At 47.5% G+C, this 20,698-nt stretch overlaps 1 protein-coding gene and 1 pseudogene across 3 annotated transcripts in view; one reads left to right on the top strand and one right to left on the bottom strand.

Moving 5' to 3' along the window:
- Positions 1 to 9,671: 9,671 nt before the first annotated feature.
- Positions 9,672 to 20,698, top strand: part of LOC134736676 (solute carrier family 2, facilitated glucose transporter member 3-like) — a 50,474-nt gene continuing 39,447 nt past the window's right edge. Inside the window, exons 1-4 of one of the 3 annotated variants that reach the window (XM_063639700.1) lie at positions 9,689 to 9,764; positions 10,900 to 10,958; positions 11,512 to 11,655; positions 13,234 to 13,308. In XM_063639700.1, coding sequence (XP_063495770.1) covers positions 13,291 to 13,308 — 18 coding nt within the window. In that variant the 5' untranslated portion in view covers positions 9,689 to 9,764; positions 10,900 to 10,958; positions 11,512 to 11,655; positions 13,234 to 13,290. Of the gene's footprint in view, positions 9,765 to 10,899; positions 10,959 to 11,511; positions 11,656 to 13,233; positions 13,309 to 20,698 lie in introns of all 3 variants that reach the window. The other 2 variants (XM_063639699.1, XM_063639701.1) reach the window with 2 other exon arrangements.
- Positions 11,472 to 11,989, bottom strand: LOC134736678 (myosin regulatory light chain 2, smooth muscle major isoform-like; annotated as a pseudogene).

The raw sequence follows: 20,698 nt of genomic DNA on the forward strand, positions 1-20,698 counted from the left end.
AGGAAGCTGTCTGACTTCAGATTCGTTGGAACAGGCTGGCATAAGGATGTGTTAAAATGAGCTAACAATTTAATAGAGTAGGTCAAAAGAGACCCAAAAAACAATTATAATGTTGTGTGATAAGTAAGGAAAAAAATGCACTGGATGCTAAGAGTACAAATAATGGAGGATGGGGTCGGGAAGGGATGGGCAGGGAAGACTGGACAATCTTCAGTGATCTGAGAAGGAAAAATGTGGAGAGAAGGGAATTCCAGAAAACTAACGGTTTGGGTAAAGGCATGAGAGAAAATGATGGGTTCCAATACTGCTGTTTGGCAGGACTCAAAGGCAGGGGTGCAACAGGAGGGAGTTGTGGGAGAGAACACGGCAACTAACAGTGAGCAGATTACTATCAGAGCCATGTGAACCAGAACGACTCCATCTTAAAAAGGAGCTGGGTAAAATGAGGCTGAAACCTACTGGGCTGCATTCCCAGATGGTTAAGGTGTTCTAAGTCATAGGATGAGATAGGAGGTCGGCACAAAATACAGGTCGTAAAGACCTTGCTGATAAAACAGGTTGCAGTAAAGGAGCCAGCGAAAACCTACCAAAACCAAAATGGCGGTGAGAGTTACCTCTGGTCATCCTCATTACTACACTCCCATCAGCGCCATGACAACTTAGGAATGCCAAGGCAACCTGGGGAAGTTACCCTATATGGTCCGAAAAGGGGAGGAATGAATAATCCTCCCGTTGTTTAGCATATCATCAAGTAATAACCATAAAAATGGGCAACCAGGCGACCAGGCTTATGCCTGTAATCCCAGCACTTTGTTCTACTCTTCCCCACCCCACTCCCGACTATGGCACTTCACTAGTATTAAAAGCTTTTTACAAAAATAAATAAATATTATACTTAAAATATTGCAGGACATCAGAGTATTTCAGTTATTGCAAAGGGGTTGGAGGAAGAAGGAGCAAGAGATCTCAGCCTCCAGGAGTAAATGAGTTTAATTATGTGAAAGAAAGAGTTCAAACTTATGGCACATAGTGTGATGTTGAAAAGGAAATTCAGGCTGGGCGCAGTGGCTCACGCCTGTAATCCCAGCACTTTGGGAGGCCAAGGCAGGTAGATCGCGAGGTCAAGAGATCAAGACCATCTTGGCCAACATGGTGAAACCTTGTCTCTACTAAAAATACAAAAAATTAGCCCGGCGTGGTGGTGGGCGCCTGTAATCCCAGCTGCTCGGGAGACTGAGGCAGGAGAATGGCATGAACCTGGGAGGCAGAGGCTGTGAGCCGAGACTGCACTCCAACCTGGTGAGAGAGAGAGACCCCGTCTCAAAAAAAAAAAAAGAGAAAAAGAGGCCGGGCGTGGTGGCTCATGCCTGTAATCCCAGCACTTTGGGGGTCTGAGGCAGGCGGATCATGAGGTCAGGAAATCAAGACCATCCTGGCTAACACGGTGAAACCCCATCTCTACTAAAAATGTAAAAAATTAGCCAGGCATGGTGGCGGGCGCCTGTAATGCCAGCTACTCAGGAGACTGAGGCAGGAGAATGGCGTGAAACCAGGAGGCTGAGTTGCAGTGAGCCGAGATCACACCACTGCACTCCAGCCTGGGCAACAGAGCTAAGACTCCATCTCAAAAAAAAAAAAGAAAAAGAAAAAGAAAAAGAAAGCATTTGTGGTTTCTTTTCTTTGGTTTTGGGTTTTTTTGTGTTTTTTGAGACTGAGACTTGGTTTTGTCACCCAGGCTGGAGTGCAATGGCATGATCTTGGCTCACTGCAACCTCCGACTCCTGGTTCCAGTGATTCTCCCCACTCAGCCTATTGAGTAGCTGGGATTACAGGCACCCATCACCATGTTCAGCTAATTTTTGTATTTTTAGTAGAGACAGGGTTTCACTATGTTGGCCAGCATGGTCTTGAACTCCTGACCTTGTGATCCGCCCACCTTGGCCTCCCAAGGTGCTGGGATTACAGGCATGAGCCACCACACCTAGCCAAGAAAGCACTTAAGGGTACTAGTTTTTTATCTTTATTTTTTAACTTGAATTGAGAAACAACTTCCATACGGTGAACAAGTCTCAAGTAAGTTTTTTTTTTGAGACAGCCTCACTCACCACCTAGGCTGGAGTACAGTGACCAGATCTCGGCTCACTGCAGCCTTTGCCTGCAGTTGAAGTGATTGGGTTCAAGTGATTCTCCATCTTCAGCCTCCCAAGTAGCTGGGATTACAGCCGTACGTCACTACACTGGACTAAAATTTATTGCAAAGAGAGAAAGAACGAAGCCTCCCCACTGTGGTAAGGGAACCCCAGCAGATTGCCCCTGCTAGCTCCGGCAGCCTGCTTTTATTCTCTTATCTGGCCCCACCCACATCCTGCTGATTGGTAGAGCCCAGTGGTCTGTTTTGACAGAGCGCTGATTGGTGCGTTTACAATCCCTGAGCTAGACACAAAGGTTCTCCTCGTCCCCACCAGATTAGCTAGACACAGAGTGTCCACACAAAGGTTCTCCAAGTCCCCACCAGAGTAGCTAGATACAGAGTGTCGATTGGTGCATTCACAAACCCTGAGCTAGATACAGGGTGCTGATTGGTGTGTTTGCAAACCTTGAGCTAGATACAGAGTGCCGATTGGTGTATTTACAATTCTTTAGCTAGACATAAAGGTTCTCCAAGTTCCCACTAGACTCAGGAGCCCAGCTGGCTTCACCCAGTGGGTCTCGCACTGGGGCTGCAGGTGGAGCTGCCTGTCAGTCCCGTGCCCTGGGCCCACACTCCTCAGCCCTTGGGTGGTCAATGGCACTGGGTGCCGTGGAGCAGGGGACGGCACTTGTCAGTGAGGCTCGGGCTGCACAGAAGCCCATGGAGACAGAATGGGGAGGCTCAGGCATGGCGGGCTGCAGGTCCCGAGCCCTGCCCCACGGGAAGGCAGCTAATGCCCTGCAAGAAATCTAGCGTAGCGCCGGTGGGCCGGCACTGCTGGGGGACCCAGCACACCCTCCGCAGCTGCTGGCCCAGGTGCTAAGCCCCTCATTGCCCGGGGCCTGCAGGGCTGGCAGGCTGATGCGAGTGCGGCGCCGCCGAGCCCACACCCACCCGGAACTCGTGCTGGCTCGCGAGCACCGCGCGCAGCCCGGGTTCCCACCCACGCCTCTCTCTCCACACCTCCCCGCAAGCTGAGGGAGCCGGCTCCGGCCTCAGCCAGACCAGGAAGGGGCTCCCACAGTGCAGCAGCGGGCTGAAGGGCTCCTCAAGTGCCGCCAAAGTGGGAGCCCAGGCAGAGGAGGCGACGAGAGCCAGTGAGGGCTGTGAGGACTGCCAGCAGGCTGTCACCTCTCAGCGCAATCTTGGCTTACTGCAACCTCCGCCTCCCGGGTTCACGCCATTCTCCTGTTTCAGCCTCCTGAGTAGCTGGGACTACAGGCGCCTGCCACCACGCCAGTTAATTTTTTGTATTTTTAGTAGAGACGAGTTTCACCTTGTTGGTCAGGCTGGTCTCAAACTCTTGACCTCAGATGATCCACCCGCCTCAGCCTGGCAAAGTGTTGGGATTACAGGCGTGAGCCACCGCGCCTGGCCATTTTTGTATTTTTAGTAGAGACAGGGTTTCAGTGTGTTGGCCAGGCTGGTCTTGAACTCCTGACCTTGTGATCCACCCTCCTCAGCCTCCCAAAGTGCAGGGATTACAAGCATGAGCCACTGCACCTGGCCAATTTCTCTTTTTTTTTTCTGAGACCCAGCTAATGTTTGTATTTTTAGTAGAGACAGGGTTTCTCCATGTTGGCCAGGATGGTCTGAATCTCCTGACCTCGTGATGCGTCCGCCTCAGCCTCCTAAAGTGCTGGGATTACAGGCATGGGCCACCATACTCGGCCTCAGTAGTAATCTTGATGGAATTCTGTTATCAATATTGATTAATCAGTATTAATTTTTTTTTTTTTTGAGACAAGAGTCTTGCTTTGCTGCCCAAGCTGGAGTGCAGTGGTGTGATATTGGCTCACTGCAACCTCGGCCTCCTAGGTTCAAGCGATTCTCCTGCCTCAGCCTTGATTTTTTGTGTGTGTTTTTGTTTTTGTTGTTGTTGTTGTTTTTAAAATATTTATTTATTTATTTATTTTGAGACGGAGTCTCGCTCTGTCGCCCAAGCTGGAGTGCAGTGGCGCAATCTGGGCTCACTGCAAGCTCCGCCTTCCGGGTTCACGCCATTCTCCTGCCTCAGCTTCTCCAAGTAAGTAGCTGGGACTACAGTCGCCCACCACTACGCCCGGCTAATTTTTTTTTGTATTTTTAGTAGAGACGGGGTTTCACTGTGGTCTCGATCTCCTGACCTCGTGATCTGCCTGCCTCGGCCTCCCAAAGTGCTGAGATTACAAGCGTGAGCCACGGCGCCCGGCCTAAAATATTTGTTTATTTATTTTTGAGACGGCGTTTTGCTCTTGTTGCCCAGGCTAGGGTGCAATGGCACGATCTCAGCTCACTGCAACCTCCGCCTCCAGGTTCAAGCTATTCTCCTGCCTTAGCCTCCCAAGTAGCTGGGGTTACAGGAATGCGCCACCACACTTGGCTAATTTGGTATTTTTAGTAGAGATGGGGTTTCTCCATGTTGGTCAGGCTGGCTTGAACTCCCAACCTCAGGTGATCCACCTGCCTCGGCCTCCCAAAGTGCTGGGATTATAGGTGTGAGCCACGATGCCTAGCCTGTTGTTTCTTGTTTTTTTGGAGATGTCACTCTGAGGCCCAGGCTGGAGTGCAGTGATACCACTTCGGGTCACTGCAACCTCCACCTTCCAGGTTCAAATGATTCTCCTGTCTCTGCCTCCCTGCTAGCTGGGATTACAGGCATGAGCTACCATACCCAGCTAATTTTGTATTTTTAGTAGAGATGGGGCTTTACCATGTTGGTCAGGATGGTCTCGAACCCCTGACCTCAAGTACCTTCCCGCCTCGGCCTCTCAAAATGATGGGATTACAGGCGTGAGCCACCGCGCCAGGCCTGGAAGGGATGTTTAGAGATATATTGACAAGTTGCAGAATGCTCTGAACTCATTAGCTTCTACAATGGATTTCCCTTTCAGTCTCAAGACATTTCCAGAGGTTGGTAATTTATTTATTGACTTTTTTCTGAAATAAAATCAATGTCCATTACAAAAACTTTAAAACCACAGTAGTGTAAAAATAGGATATATAGGAACTTCTTTGCGCTCCCTCATTTAGTTCTACTCCACGGAATTAATGATTGTTAATATTTTCTTGTTTATCCTTTCAGAACTCCATTTATTGGTGAGAATGGTGTCCTATAAAACGTCTTAGCCAGAGTCAGGAAGCTGAGGCAGGAGAATTGCTTGTACTCGGGAGGTGGCAGTTGCAGTAAGTTGAGATCCAGCCACTGCACTCCAGCCTGTGCAACAGAGTGAGACTCTGTTTCAAAAAAGAGAAAAGAAAAAACATCTTAGCCAGGCACAATGGCTCATGCGAGTAATCACAGCACTTCTGGAGGCCAAGGTGGGAGGATCCTTTGAGGACAAGAGTTCGAGACCAGCCTTGGCAACTCATAGAGATTCCATCTGTAAAAAAAATGTAAAGAAAAGCTTCACAGGCCGGGCGCGGTGGCTCATGCCTGTAATCCCAGCACTTTGGGAGGCCGAGGCGGGCGGATCACGAGGTCAGGAGATCGAGACCATCCTGGCTAACACAGTGAAACCCCGTCTCTACTAAAAATACAAAAAAAATTAGCCGGGCGAGGTGGCGGGCGCCTGTAGTCCCAGTTACTCGGGAGGCTGAGGCAGGAGAATGGCGTGAACCCAGGGGGCGGAGCCTGCAGTGAGCCAAGATCGCGCCACTGCACTCCAGCCTGGGCGACAGTGAGACTCCGTCTCAAAAAAAAAAAAAAAAAAAAGAAAAGAAAAGCTTCACAACACGGTCTATATATTTAATATACATCAAAATATGTTAAATCTGGAAAACAATTTTTATTGAAGGATAAAGTAATCTTTCTAAAATACATTTTAAAATTTCATAGGGATAAGAAAGTTATGGAGGCAGAAATGGTGCAGGAACATTAGAAACACCATCACATCAGCTGGGCATGGTAATGTACACTTGCAATCCTAGCTACTCGGGAGGCTGAGGTAGGAGGATCCCTGGAACCTGGGAGTTTGAGATCAGCTTGGGCAGCACAGTGAGACCCCCATCTAAAACAAACAAAAAACAGCCGGGCGTCGTGGCTCATGCCTGTAATCCCAGCACTTTGGGAGGCCGAGGCGGGCGGATCATCTGAGGTTAGGAGTTCGAGACCAGCCTGACTAACGTGGTGAAACCCCATCTCTACTAAAAATACAAAATTGGCCGGGCGCCGTGGCTCATGCCTGTAATCCCAGCACTTTGGGAGGCTGAGGCGGGCCAATCATGAGGCCAGGAGATTGAGACCATCCTGGCTAACATGGTGAAACCCTGTCTCTACTAAAAATACAAACAAACAAACAAAAAAATTAGTCAGGCATGGTGGCAGGTGCCTGTAGTCCCAGCTACTCAGAAGCTGAGGCAGGAGAATTGCTTCAATGATGGAGGCAAAGGTTGCAGTGAGCCGAGATTGCACCATTGCACACTAGCCTGGGCGACAGAGCGAAACTCTGTCTCAACAACAAAAACCAAAAAACTACCACAGTGGGATTTTAACAGAGGACACTAAGAGCATCCAAACACTACTTATGAAACAAATTGATAGAGCCTAGACTATGTCTCAAGTTATAACTGAAAATATACAGCTTATGAAACTAAGACACGAGAGTACAAATTCAGGCTCAGACAGTCAAAAATTGTTATTTATTGATGGAATCACATGATTTCCCAGCAATTCAGCTTCCTCATTTATAATTTAGAGTAATAATTGCTGGGAAGTGCAGTCTCATGCATGTAGTCTTTGAATCCTGACTTGGCCTCATAAGAATAGACCGTGGGTCTGGAATACCTCTTTACCAAGAGATAAAAGAGCCCGGCCGGGTGTAGTGGCTCACATCTGTAATCCCAACACTTTGTGGGGCAGGCAGATCACTTGAGGCCAGGAGTACAGACCAGCCTGGCCAACATAGTAAAACGTCATCTACACTAAAAATACAAAAATTAGCTTGGTGGAGTGCTACACATCTGTAGTCCCAGCTACTCAGGAGGCTGAGGCACGAGAATTGCTTGAACCTGGGAGATGGAGGTTGTAGTGAGCCGAGATTGCACCACTGTACTCCAGCCTGGGTGACAGAGCAAGACCCTGTCTCAAATTAAAAAAAAAAGATGCCGGGCGCAGTGGCTCATGCCTCTAATCCCAGCACTTTGGGAGGCCCAGGCAGGCAGATCGCCTGAGGTCAGGGTTTGAGACCAGCCTGGTCAGCATGGTGAAACCCCGTCTCTACTAAAAATACAAAAATTAGCTGGGCATGGTGGCAGGTGCTTGTAATCCCAGATACTCAGGAAGCTGAGGCAGGAGAATCGCTTGAACCTGGGAGATGGAGGTTGCAGCGAGCCGAGATTGTGCCATTTCACTCCAGTTGGGCAACAGAGCAAGACTCTATCTCAAAAAAAAAAAAGAGAAAAGAAAAAAGCCCATGTAACCTATGCTGGCTTATTGTCTCTGTGAGACTATCTTTCCCTGTGGCAAGCCCAGTGCGCCAGAGGGGTACGCATAGCCAATTTCCCTGCACTGGCTGCCAGGAAGCTGATCTTGCTCTGTAAGTAAAGCATGGCTCCACCCATGGCTTGACTGCATTGTTTTGTGCAACTCTGATACAAGGTGCATTGAGTGGAGACATTTGGAGTTCTATTCTTGTCGGTTGGCACAGTGATGATCTTTGCAATCCTCCATGTGGTGGGAGTCATTCCTTCGGTGTTGGTAACCAGTGTTCAGTGTTCTGCTCGCCTGGGATTGATAACCGGGTGTACCATATTTTGCTTAATGATCAAGTGAGGCCAGGCGTGGTGGCTCACACCTGGAATCCCAGCACTTTGGGAGGCCGAGGCAGGCGGACCATCTGAGATTAGGAGTTTGAGACCAGCCTGGCCAACATGGTGAAATCGGTCTTTACTAAAAATACAAAAATTAGCTGGGCATAGTGGCACGTGCCTGTAACCCCAGCTACTCAGGAGGCTGAGGCAGGAGAATCGCTTGAACCCAGGAGGCAGAGGTTGCAGTGAGCAGAAATCGCTCCATTGCACTCCAGCCTGGGTGACAGAGTGAGACTCTGTCTCAAAAAACAAAAAACAATGATCAAGTGAGATAATATTTAAACATTTCTACATAAATATATATAAATAATATATTAAAATTCTATATACAGTCTAGTTATGTTAAAAATGTTGATATTGGGCTGGGTGCAGAGGCTCACACCTGTAATTCCAGCACTTTGGGAGGCCAAGGCAGGTGGATCACCTGAGGTAGGGAGTTCTTGACCTGCCTGACCAACACGGAGAAACCCTGTCTCTACTAAAAACACAGAATTAGCTGGGCGTGGTGGCACATGCCTGTAATCCCAGCTACTAGGGAGGCTGAGGCAGGAGAATTGCTTGAACCCTGGAGACGGAGGTTGCATTGAGCTGAGATCTGCCATTGCACTGCAGCCTGGGGCATCAAGAACGAAACTGTCTCAAAAAAAAAAAAAAAGAAAAAGAAAAACAACAACAAAAAACAAACAAAAAAACTTGATATTGTCCTTAACTCCTTCCAAAAATCACATGAGCTTCTGCCAATAACTAGAGAGGAAAGATGATCATCAGATATATTTAACATCGAAGGAACAAATAGGACAAAATTATCAATTCTGTACTGCAACCAATAAAAAGCTAATGTCTGTATTTGTACATTTGGTAATATGATTACATGTTAGATGGTGGCACGTATATGTGAGTGTGTGCCTGTGTGTGTTTTGAGTAGTGTGAAAAATAAGAGAGTAAGTGGTTTTTCTCCCACTGGCTGGAACAAGAAAAAGTTTATAGGCATACCCAGCAATAATGGAAACACAAACCAACTCCACAAGTCAATATATTCCTTCTACTTCCTTTTATTTTACAAGAAACTCTTTCTTAGTTTGTTTTTCCTTATGCTTTCTCTTGGACATTTCCTTATTATATTTCTTCTTCTTTTTTTTTTTTTTGAGATGGAGTTTCACTCTTGTTGTCCAGGCTGGAGTGCAATGGCGCGATCTCAGCTCACTGCAACCTCCGCCTCCCAGGTTCAAGCAATTCTCCTGCCTCAGCCTCCTGAGTAGCTGGGATTACAGGCATGCACCACCACGCCCGGCTAATTTTGTATTTTTAGTAGAGACGGGGTTTTTCCATGTTGAGGCTGGTCTCGGACTCCTGACCTCAGGTGACCCGCCCGCCTCAGCCTCCCAAAGTGCTGGGATTACAGGCGTGAGCCACCGCGCCCGGCCATTTCTTCCTTTTTTTTTATAAAACCATTGACTTCTCTGCAAAAAATGAGTTGTGGGAGGTGATTAATACAGGAATAAGGATATTGGTCTATATCTCATGTAGTTTCAATGTGAAGTTCCCTGATCAGCAATTCAGTTGTGGACCACATTAACGGACCATTCGAAGTCGAATCCTAGGCTTTTCGAGGCAGTTAGTGGGTCCCAACGGCTGCGGGCGGGGCCGGCGGGAGCCCAGCGGCGCAGTCGCTGTTACTGCCGGGCGCGGCGGCGGCCTGGGGCCAGGGCAGAGGCGCAGAGGCCCGGGAGGTGCGCGGTTGAGCGAAGCCGCGGGGCCCAACCGCAGTCGCGGGGTCTGGGAGGTGGGTGCGCCGCGCCGTCCCTGCGGCCGGGGGGTGCGGGAATGAGGACCCGAGCTGGGGTAGAGGTGGCCGAGCTGGAGTAGAGGTGGGCGGCTACTCGGTGGTGGGCCGGGCTAAGAAAGAAGAGTGCTGGGCCGGGCGCGGTGGCTCACGCTTGTAATCCCAGCACTTTGGGAGGCCGAGGCGGGCGGATCACGAGGTCAGGAGATCGAGACCACGGTGAAACCCCGTCTCTACTAAAAATATAAAAAAATTAGCCGGGCGTGGTGGCGGGCGCCTGTAGTCCCAGCTACTCGGAGAGGCTGAGGCAGGAGAATGGCGTGAACCCGGGAGGCGGAGCTTGCACTGAGCCGAGATTGCGCCACTGCACTCCAGCCTGGGTGGCAAAGCGAGACTCTGTCTCAAAAAAAAAAACAAGAGTGCTGCGGCTCTGGGGAACTAGCCTTGGAGAAGAGATTTGTGATTTACTGAGCACCTACTATGTCCTGGGCTCCGCTCTAAGTGCTGGGATCCCACAGCAAACGAAGCCACCCCAGCCCTTGCCCTCCTGGACTGTATATTCTAGGGAAGAGACAGACAAGAAAATGTATAGATATGTAACAAAATGCCGTAAATCTTCATAAATAAAAATGTAGTAGGGCTAGGGGAGTGGACTGTAAAGTTGGGAGTGGGGAAGGGGTCGGTCTGAGAGGCCATTGTGAGGAAGTGTCTTTTGGCAGGAAACCTGAATGAAATGAGGGAGCCTTGGGAGCATGATCCAGGTGGAGGGAACTGGATTCGGGCGGAGGAACTGCCTTGGCCTTGAAAGATACCTACCAGGAGTTCAAGTGCTGTGCGGGTGGATCAGCTTTGTAGATTTGTGCAAGATGAAAATTGGAATTCTCTTAGGAAATTATGGATCATTCATTTATTCATTCAGTGCTGGATTCATTTAGTGATTTATGTCTGAAGTGTGAGAGAATGGGAGTAAGGCCAAGTGCCCTTGGTAAAATACTGTTATTAGTTTTGTCCCAGTTTAATACACAGACTAAATTTAGAATTTGCATTGATTTTTAAGAATTCATCTGAGTTAATTTTACAGATAAATAAACAGTACCTCACTTGTTTTTTCTTTTTCTTTTTTTTCCGTGCTCAGCCCTCTGCTGGAGATTCTGCCTCCCCTGGGACAGATGTCTTCTTGAGCGCACTCCCACGGTGGGTGGCTGCTCTGGGCGGGTGTGCACTGGTGGTTCAACAGGGTGTAGGGGAGGAGTCTAGTGTCCTGTCCTCTGAGAGGGGACTTTAGTGAACTTGCATTTGGGTGGGGATGCACTTGAAGTGGTATTGGATCTCATGACTAAAGGTCCCTTCCTCCTGGGGGCACACAGGTTCCCTTCCTCCTTGGGGAGCAGCCCAGGAATGGCTGTCTTGGGGGCCTTCTCTCAGTGCCTCCAGGCCCTGGAGGCCCATCTCTTCAGAAGGCGGTCTTTCCTTGGAGGGGTCAGAGACTCCAGCCCAGGGCTCTAGGGTCACGGTGGGAACACCTGCCTCAGTCCTGCGCCGCACTTCTCTTGGCCTGATTTCTCCACTGGGAGCTGGGACCCGAAGTCTTCAAAGGGAGGATCCCCTGAGAGAAGGTCGTGGGCAGAGAGCTGGTACAGACCAGTGTGTGCGGGGGGTGGGGGCGTGACTGGCGGGGGGCCAGGGTGTCGCGAGGGCTGGGGTGGCCTAGTCATCTTTGCCCTTGGCACCATGTTTGAGGATGCAGGTGAACTCCACCTAGTTGAACTTGCCGCTTTTATCAATGGGAGCCTCCCAGTACATCTCATCCACTTCCTCATCTGTGAAGCTGTCACCCATGGTGGTGAGCAGCTCCTGGAGATGGAAACCTGAGGATTCCTCGTTGAAGCAGGTGGCAGGTAAAGGCATTTTGGATCACATCCTGGGGGTCTGTTCCATTCAGCTTCTCCCCAAACATGGTGAGGGAAGTGGTGAAGTTGATCGGCCGTGAGGCCTCGCTCATCATGCCCTGCAGGTATTCATCCTTGGGGTTCTTTCCCGGTGAAGCCAGCTTGTCGTGCTGTCCCCCTTGTCAATGAAGCCATCATGGTTCTGGTCAATCATGTTGAAAGCCTCCTTAAACTCCTGGACATGGAACTGGTCAAATATCAGGACGACATTGGATGTGGCCCCCTGTGGTGTGGTTGCTTCTTGGTGGTCTTGGCTTTGGTCCACTTGCTGGACATTTTGGCTTCAGGTAGGTGGGGGCTTCACTGGGTTCTTGGAGCTGGGCTGACTATACTACTTTACTTTTTTTGAAAAGTATATTTATTTGAGTTAAAAGAGTTCTGAGGGTTTTTTTTGGTTTGACTTTGTTTTTTCCAAGTGTGAATGACCTAGAAGATAAGAACTAGTTGATACAGGAACAAAAAGAGTGAGGCACGGGATGGGGAAGGTAGCAGAGAGAAATGAAAATGAAATAAGGAGGATGTGGAATAGTGGAAGGGACAGTCTTTCCTAATTCTCCTCCTCCTTCTAAGAGACTCAGAAAATAATACAGGTGATCAACGTAACGTATCTCAGCAGACCTTCAGAACTATTAATCCAAGTCAGGAGAGCTGGTAGAGGAGGAAATACACATTTGGTAACTGGTTAAGCAGAATCATCATTTCCAACTTCACTGTGGCTCACTGAAGCAGTTTAGGCTAAGGTGATGCTATGAGGAGAGGTGGCTTGTTCTAAGTGTTTTAAATTTTGTATGGCAAGGTAAACCACATTAAATCACAGAATTTTATGACAGCAAGATCACCTAATCCAATCCTTGCTCATTTTGCAGATAGGGAAACTGCTAGTTGGTGACAGAGAAACAACTCAAAATATAGGACAGACATTTTTACCTTACCTTCAGCTGTCTCTCCCCAGAACCCTTATTTGAAAAAATGCTTCTCAATGGCTACTGAATGAGTAGAATAAACTTTGTTGGGGATCCCAGAATTGAGTTAATCTAAAACATCATTAGAATTATATAAATTTTCGGCCGGGCGCGGTGGCTCACGCCTGTAATCCCAGCACTTTGGGAGGCCGAGGCGGGTGGATCACGAGGTCAGGAGATCGAGACCATCCTGGCTAACATGGTGAAACCCCGTCTCTACTAAAAATACAAAAAATTAGCCGGGTGAGGTGGCAGGCGCCTGTAGTCCCAGCTACGCGGGAGGCTGAGGCAGGAGAATGGCGGAACCCCGGGGGGCGGAGCCTGCAGTGAGCCGAGATCGTGCCACTGCACTCCAGCCTGGGTGAAAGAGCGAGACTCCGTCTCAAAAAAAAAAAAAAAAAAAAAAAAAAAAAAAAAAAAAAATTATATAAATTTTCACTTTTCTTCCAGAAGTATTTATTGGAGTGCCCATTGGCAAGGGGGCTAAATCACAGCCTCTTCCCTCAAGGAGCTTAAGCAGATGGAGTAAATGAATAACTAGATAATTACAATTTACAGGAAGCAGTACCTTGAAGAGAAATTGGAGAGGGAGTCAATTCCTAGGATAGCAGAGAGATGGACAACAGACAGAATGTGAGTATTAAAACTGATGTCAGATATCAAATTGGTTGGTCATGGTTATGTTGATAATCACAGTACCTATCATCTTCCTAAACTTTTCATGTCTTGATAATGTGTAATATACATAAGTGGTGGTGGGAGAGACTGTTACAGCCAACAGACTTGGTACATTACCAAAATCTTTTTATTCATAAGTAATTATTCTTTGCCATTTGCAGCCTTTTGTGCTTTAATATTATCAAGAGCAAGATGAATGATAAAATATTTATGATCAGCATTGTAATTGCAAACAGGCCTCCATAATAATCATACACAACTTGTTTTGAGGGAATTTCCTTGAAAAGAACCATGGCTATATAGGTGTGAAGAGTAACATAGAGTAATATATGAATGTACACAATAATAATAACTTTTTATAGACTATAGAGTGTAACTGAGTCATTGTACTTGCTTACTGTGATAAAGATCAAGAAAATGTATTCAGCAACATATGAGCCTTTGGATTGGGCTGGAGGGTAGGATAGGCAGCATCTGGTAGTTAAATTACATAAGCCTCACAAAGTGTTGGGATTACAGGTATACGCCACCAGGCCCAGCCAAAAAGTTAAAAATTAAAAAAAAAATTCAGTAAACCATGCTATAAAGAGATATGCTGTCACCCAGGCTAAATTCTTCCATTTATAGGGCATAAGCACAGCAGATTTACATAACGAAGCTAATGCCCCTGAAAAGAGAGTCAGCCTGTCTTTCAAAGCTTTGAAACCAGTCATTGACTTCTCCTCTCTGGCTGTGAAAGTCCTAGATGGCATAGGCCAGGCGTGGTGGCTCACGCTTGTAATCCCAGCACTTTGGGAGGCCGAGGTGGGTGGATCACGAGGTCAGGAGTTTGAGACCAGCCTGGCCAACATCGTCAAACCCCGCCTCTACTAAAAATTCAAAAATTAGCCCAGCTTGGTGTCCCATGCCTGTAGTCCCAGCTACTGGGAGGCTGAGGCAGGAGAATCTCTTGAGCCTGGGAGGCAGAGGTTGCAGTGAGCCAAGATTGAGCAACTGCGCTTCAGCATGGGTGACAAAAGTGAAACTCTCTCAAAAAAAAAAAACAAAAAAACACGAAAATCCTAGATGGCATCTTCTTCCAATATAAGGCTGTTTCATCTACACTGAAAATCTGTTGTATAGTGTTGCCACTTTTATCAATTATCTTAGCTAAATCTGGATAATTAGTTGTAGCTTCTGTATCAGCACTTGCTGCTTCACCTACCTTGTACTTTTAAGTTATAGGGACAGCTTCTTTCCTTAAACCTCATGAACCAACTTCTGCTACCTTCTAACTTTTCTTCTACAGCTTCCTCACTTTTCTCAGCCTTCATAAAATGAAAGAAAGTTGGCTGGGCCCAGTAGCTTATGCCTGTAATCCCAGCACTTTGGGAGGCTGAGGCGAGTGGATCACCTGAGGCCAGGAGTTCTAGATCAGCCTGGCCAGCATAGTGAAACCCTGTCTCTACTAAAAAATATAAAAATTAGCTGGGCGTGGTAGAGGGTGCCTGTGGTTCCAGCTACTTGGGAGGCTGAGGCAGGAGAATAGCTTGAACCCAGGAGGCGGAGATTGCAGTGAGCCGAGATCATGCCACTGCACTCACTCCAGCCTAGGCGACAGAGCAAGACTCCATCTCAAAGAAAAAAGAAAAAATTAAAGAAAGTTAGGGCCTTGCTCTGGATTAGGCTTTGGCTTAAGAAAATGTTTAGTGGTCTATCTAGACCACTAAAACTTTCTCCATATCAGTAATACATCTGTTTCACTTTCTTTTCTTTCTTTTTTTTTTTTTTTGAGACAGAGTCTTGGTCTGTCAGCCAGGCTGGAGTGCAGTGGCGCAATCTCGGCTCACTGCAGCCTCTGCCCACTGGGTTCCAGCGATTCTCCTGCCTCAGCCTCCTGGGTAGCTGGGATTAGCTGGGTACAGGCGCATGCCACCATGCCTGGCTAATTTTTGTATTTTTGGTAGAGACGGGGTTTCGCCATGTTGGCCAGGCTGGTCTCGAACTCCTGACCTCAGATGATCCACCCACCTTGGCCTTCCCAAAGTGTTGGGATTACAGGCTTGAGCCACCATGCCCGGCCCCTGTTTCACTTTCTTATCATTTGTGTGTTCACTGGAGTAGCACTTTTAATTTTCCTCAAGAACTTTTCCTTTGTATTTATAGCTTGGCTAACTATTTGGTGCAACAGGCCTTGCTTTTGGCTTCTCTTGGCTTTTGACATGCCTTTATCACTAAGCTTAATCATTTCTAGCTTTTGATTTAAAGTGAGATATGTTTGACTCTTTCACTTGAATTCTTAGATGCCATTTAGGGTTTTTAATTGGCCTAATTTTCAATATTATTGTCTCAGGAAATAGGGAGGCCTGAGAAGAGAGAGAAGGAGAGAGAAACAGGGAATGGCCAGTTAGTGGAGCAGTCAGAATGCATACAATATTTATTGATTAGATTTATTGTCTTTTATTTTTTTATTTTTATTTTCATTTTTTTTCTGAGACAGAGTCTCACTCTGCCGCCCAGGCTGGAGTGCAGTGGCACGATCTCGGCTCACTGTAACCTCCACCTCCCAGGTTCAAGAGATTCTCCTGCTTCAGCCTCCCGAGTAGCTGGGACTACAGGCACGTGCCACCACGCCTGGCTAATATTTTGTATTTTTAGTAGAGATGGGGTTCCACCATGTTAGCCAGGATGGTCTCGATCTCCTGACCTTGTGATCCGCCCGTCTCGGCCTCCCAAAGTGCTGGGATTACAGGTGGGAGCCATCGTGCCCGGCCCACATTCATTGTCTTATATAGATATGGTTCAAGCCAAAACAATGACAATAGTAATATCAAAGATCACTGATCACAGATCACCATAACAGATATAACAATAACGAAATGTTTGAAATATTGCAAGAATTACCAGAATGTGGCACAGAGACTCAAAGTGAGCTCATGCTGTTGGAGAAATGAGGCCAATAGACTTGCTTAACATAGGATTGCCACAAACCTTCAATTCATAAAAAAGTGCAATAGGAGCAAAATGCAATGAAGCAAAATGCAATAAAGCGAGACATGCCTGTAGTGTGGTCAGGGAAGGCCTCTTATTTTTTTTTTTTTTTTTTTTTGAGACAGAGTCTCGCTCTGTCGCCCAGGCTGGAGTGCAGTGGCACAATCTCGGCTCACTGCAAGCTCCGCCTCGTGGGTTCACGCCATTCTCCTGCCTCAGCCTCTCCGAGTAGCTGGGACTACAGGCGCCCGCCACCATGCCCGGCTAATTTTTTTTTTTTGTATTTTTTTAGTAGCGATGGGGTTTCACCGTGGTCTCGATCTCCTGACCTCGTGATCCGCCCGCCTCGGCCTCCCAAAGTGCTGGGATAACAAGCGTGAGCCACCGCGCCCGGCCTGGGAAGGCCTCTTTACGGTAAATTTGAGCAGAAACCAGAATGACATAAAGAGCCGGCCGTGAGGAGATCTGGAGAAAGAGTGTTTCAGATAGAGGGAAAGGCATATGAAAATACTCTAGAGTATGAAGGCTTATCCAATTAGAGCCTGGGTCAGCTGACTCTTTTTGTGCAGATAGAGGCTTTGTGGGCGATAGCGGCTCAGTCACCACTACAGCTACTCAGTTCTAATGTCATAGCATTTAAGCAGCCATGTTCATTACATAAACAAGTGAGCATGGCTGTGTTATAGTAAAAGAGACTTAACAATAAAAGCTCAGCCGGGCGCGGTGGCTCACGCCTGTAATCCCAACACTTTGGGAGGCCGAGGCTGGCGGATGATGAGGTCAGGAGATCGAGACCATCCTGGCTAACATGGTGAAACCCCATCTCTATTAAAAATACAAAAAATTAGCCAGGCATGGTGGTGCGCACCTGTAGTCCCCGCTAGTTGGAAGGCTGAGGCAGGAGAATGGCTTGAATCCGGGAGGCGGAGGTTGCAGTGAGCTGAGATTGCACCACTGCACTCAGCCTGGGTGACAGAGAGAGACTTCATCTCAAAAAAAAAAAAAACAAAAAACAAAAGACAGTAAAAGCTCAAGCCACAAGAGGAAAAATTGATAAATTTGGGCTTATCAAAATGAAAAGCTTTTGCTCTGCAAAAGGCCCCATGTACATGGTGAAAAGATAGGCTACATTCAGAGAAGATATTTGCAAACCACATATCCCAAAGGATTTGTTTCTAGAGAATGTAAAGCACTGTCAAAATTCAGCAGTAAGCTGTAATCAAAACAATGTGGTGGCCAGGCACGGTGGCTGACGCCTGTAATCCCAGCACTTTGTGAGGCCGAGGCGTGCAGATCACGAGGTTAGGAGATCAAGACCATCTTGGCTACCACAGTGAAACCCTGTCTCTACTAAAAAACACAAAAAATTAGCCAGGCATGGTGGCACATGCCTGTAGTGCCAGCTACTCGGGAGGCTGAGGCAGGAGAATCGCTTGAACCCAGGTGGTGGAGGTTGCAGTGAGCTGAGATCGTGCCACCGCACTCCAGCCTGGGCAACAGAGTGAGACTCCGTCTCAAAAAAAAAAAAAGAAAAAAAGAAAAAAAAGGAAGACAGTTGATATAGGGACATGTATTAATGTTTTCATTTGAAATAAAAAAAGGAAGTTAGGCTTTTGGCTTCCAAAGCCAAAAGATGTGGCTCACAGGTTTCTCCATAAACAGTAGGTTTGTCATTTAGTTTATATGTCCATAAATTGAATGAGCTATGTCTGTATTCCAAGGTTTTTGTTTATTCTTGTTTTTTTCTTTCTTTATTTCTTTTTTATTTATTTATTTATTTTTTTGAGATGGAGTCTCGCTCTGTCGCCCAGGCAGGAGTGCAGTGGCGCAATCTCAGCTCACTGCAACCTCCGTCTCCCGGGTTCATTCTCCTGCCTCAGCCTCCCAGGTAGCTGGGACTATAGGCATGCACCAGCACGCCCAGCTAATTTTTTTGTATTTTTAATAGAGATGGGGTTTCACAATGGTGGCCAGGCAGGTTTCAAATTCCTGACCTCAAGTGATCCGCCTGTCTCGGCCTCCCAAAGTGCTGGTATTACAGACATGTGCCACCGCACGCGGTTTGGTGTCTTCTTTTTTTTTTCTGAGACAAAGTCTGGCTCTGTAGCCCAGGCTGGAGTGCAGTGGCGTGATCTCGGCTCACTGCAACCTCTGCCTCCTGGGTTCAAGCAATTCTGCTGCCTCAGCCACCTGAATAGCTGGGATTACAGGCACGCGCGACCATGCCCAGATAATTTTTGTATTTTTAGTAGAGACGGGGTTTCACCATGTTGGTCAAGCTGGTCTCAAACTCCTCACCCCGTGATCCACCTGACTTGGCCTCCCAAAGTGCTGGGACTGCAGGCCTGAGTCACCGTACTGGCCTTTGTTTTTGTTTTTTTTTTTTTGAGATGGAGTCTCGCTCTGTCGCCCAGGCTGGAGTGCAGTGGCGTAATCTCAGCTCATTGCAACCTCTGCCTCCCAGGTTCCAGCATTTCTCCTGCCTCAGCCTCCTGAGTAGCTGGGATTACAGGCGTGCGCCAGCATACCTGGCTAATTTTTGTATTTTTAGTATAGACGGGGATTCACCACGTTGGCCAGGCTGGTCTCGAATTCCTGACCTCAGGAGATCTGCTGCCTCGGCCTCCCAAAGTGCTGGGATTACAGGGGTGAGCCTCCGCGCATGGCCTGTTTTTTCAGTTAAAGTTTACAAAGCTTTTATGTATGGTTTGTATAGTTTTCGGGACAAATGGAGGGCTGAAACTTAGTTTTGCAGTTTCATGGGATAAGTAGAGGCTGAAATACAGCCTGCAATCCACTAGCCAGGCTCTCCTCCTCATCCAGAGGAAGGGGCACATTTTTCTTTACACAAAAGTACCGTTCCTAGAAAACCTGCTTTTTCCCAAAAGGGCACCTTTGCCTAATTTGCACAAAAGCAATGGAAAAGCTAGCAGTGGTACTGAAAGCATGTATACCAGATAATAGCAGAAATTAATCCCTGGAAGCTACTTAAACATAAAATAATTTTCTTAGATGTCAACTTAAAAATGTGTAGGGGAAATATATAGTTTTTGAAAATTATTATGGGGAATAAACAAGCCTTCCCCCCCGGAAAAAAAGACTATTGCTCCAAACTCTCTTCCAGTGTTGCTCTGGTGCCTTTTCCTCACCTTGCACTACAAATCTTCACATCTCCCTTCTCTCTTTGGTTCTTCCTTTTGGCTGCTTCTTTCTTTAAGCAACTGATAATTAATTTATGAAAACAGTTGATGCCGGGCGAGGTGGCTCACGCCTGTAATCCCAGCACTTTGAGAGACCGAGGTAGGTGGATCACTTGTGGTCTGGAGTTCGAGACCAGCCCGACTAACATGGAGAAACCCCGTCTCTACTAAAAATAAAAAATTAGCTGGGCATGGTGGTGCCTGCCTCTAATCCTAGCTACTCGGAAGGCTGAGGCAGGAGAATCGCTTGAACCCAGGAGGCAGAGGTTGCAGTGAGCCGAGACTGCGCCATTGCACTTCAGCCTGGGCCACAAGAGTGAAACTCTGTCTCAGGAAAAAAAAAAAAAGTTGACAAGTAAGTGCAGTGGTGAGCAGCCTCAATTCCTGACTCAATACTGATGGAAGCAATCTGTTAACAGCCTCAGAAGGACTGTGTGAGGCAGTGAGTCATTTGCAGATTCTCATCTGGAAATGATCCCAAATCCCAGAACCCTCACCACAAGGTGTTTTTCTTGCAGTGATTTATGGAGTCTTGGCATTCGAACTGGTCCTTCATGCTGGGATTCTTTTCCTTTGTGCCTCTGATCCATTCAGCACACACCTTCCCCAAGGATTTCACGCTGTGGCTGGTTGGGGTAATCCTCATTCAGTGAATTGTCACCTCTGGTTCCAAGAGTGTATTTCTGGAGTTTTGTAAAGCCTAGGGCGGCGCGCGTATCCCAACCAGTTCCTCAAGGAATGGCCAGGAGGACATGGCTCTCCCTCCAAGAGCCCTCTGCTGCTTTTTAGACCTCATTATACTCTTGCCCTGAGGCAATTTCCTTTCCTTTTATCTTCTCCCTGATCTTCTCCCTAAATGTTCCCAAATTTATCCTCTTCTCTGAGGGCTTTGCTTCTTCAGGCCTAACTAAATACACAGTCCACAAGCCACTGATCTCACCTCAGCTGTACCTGTGCTAATTCTCACTTCCAGTTTTTCTCCAGGGCGGGTACTGGGAGGGATGGCGCAAAGATATACACTGCCACCTGGTGGCCAACTGCTAACCAGCTCTGGTAATACCAAGGATGCTATTAGCACCACAGCAACGGGCTCTGGAGGCGGATTTGCAAAAGCGCCAGGTGTGGGCGGAGCAGTGTCAGCTCTTTGGTTGGTAATAGCATCTCTCTGCCTGGAA

This window comes from Symphalangus syndactylus, chromosome 5 (genome assembly GCF_028878055.3).
Source record: "Symphalangus syndactylus isolate Jambi chromosome 5, NHGRI_mSymSyn1-v2.1_pri, whole genome shotgun sequence".
In the NCBI taxonomy this organism is placed as follows: Eukaryota; Metazoa; Chordata; class Mammalia; order Primates; family Hylobatidae; genus Symphalangus; species Symphalangus syndactylus.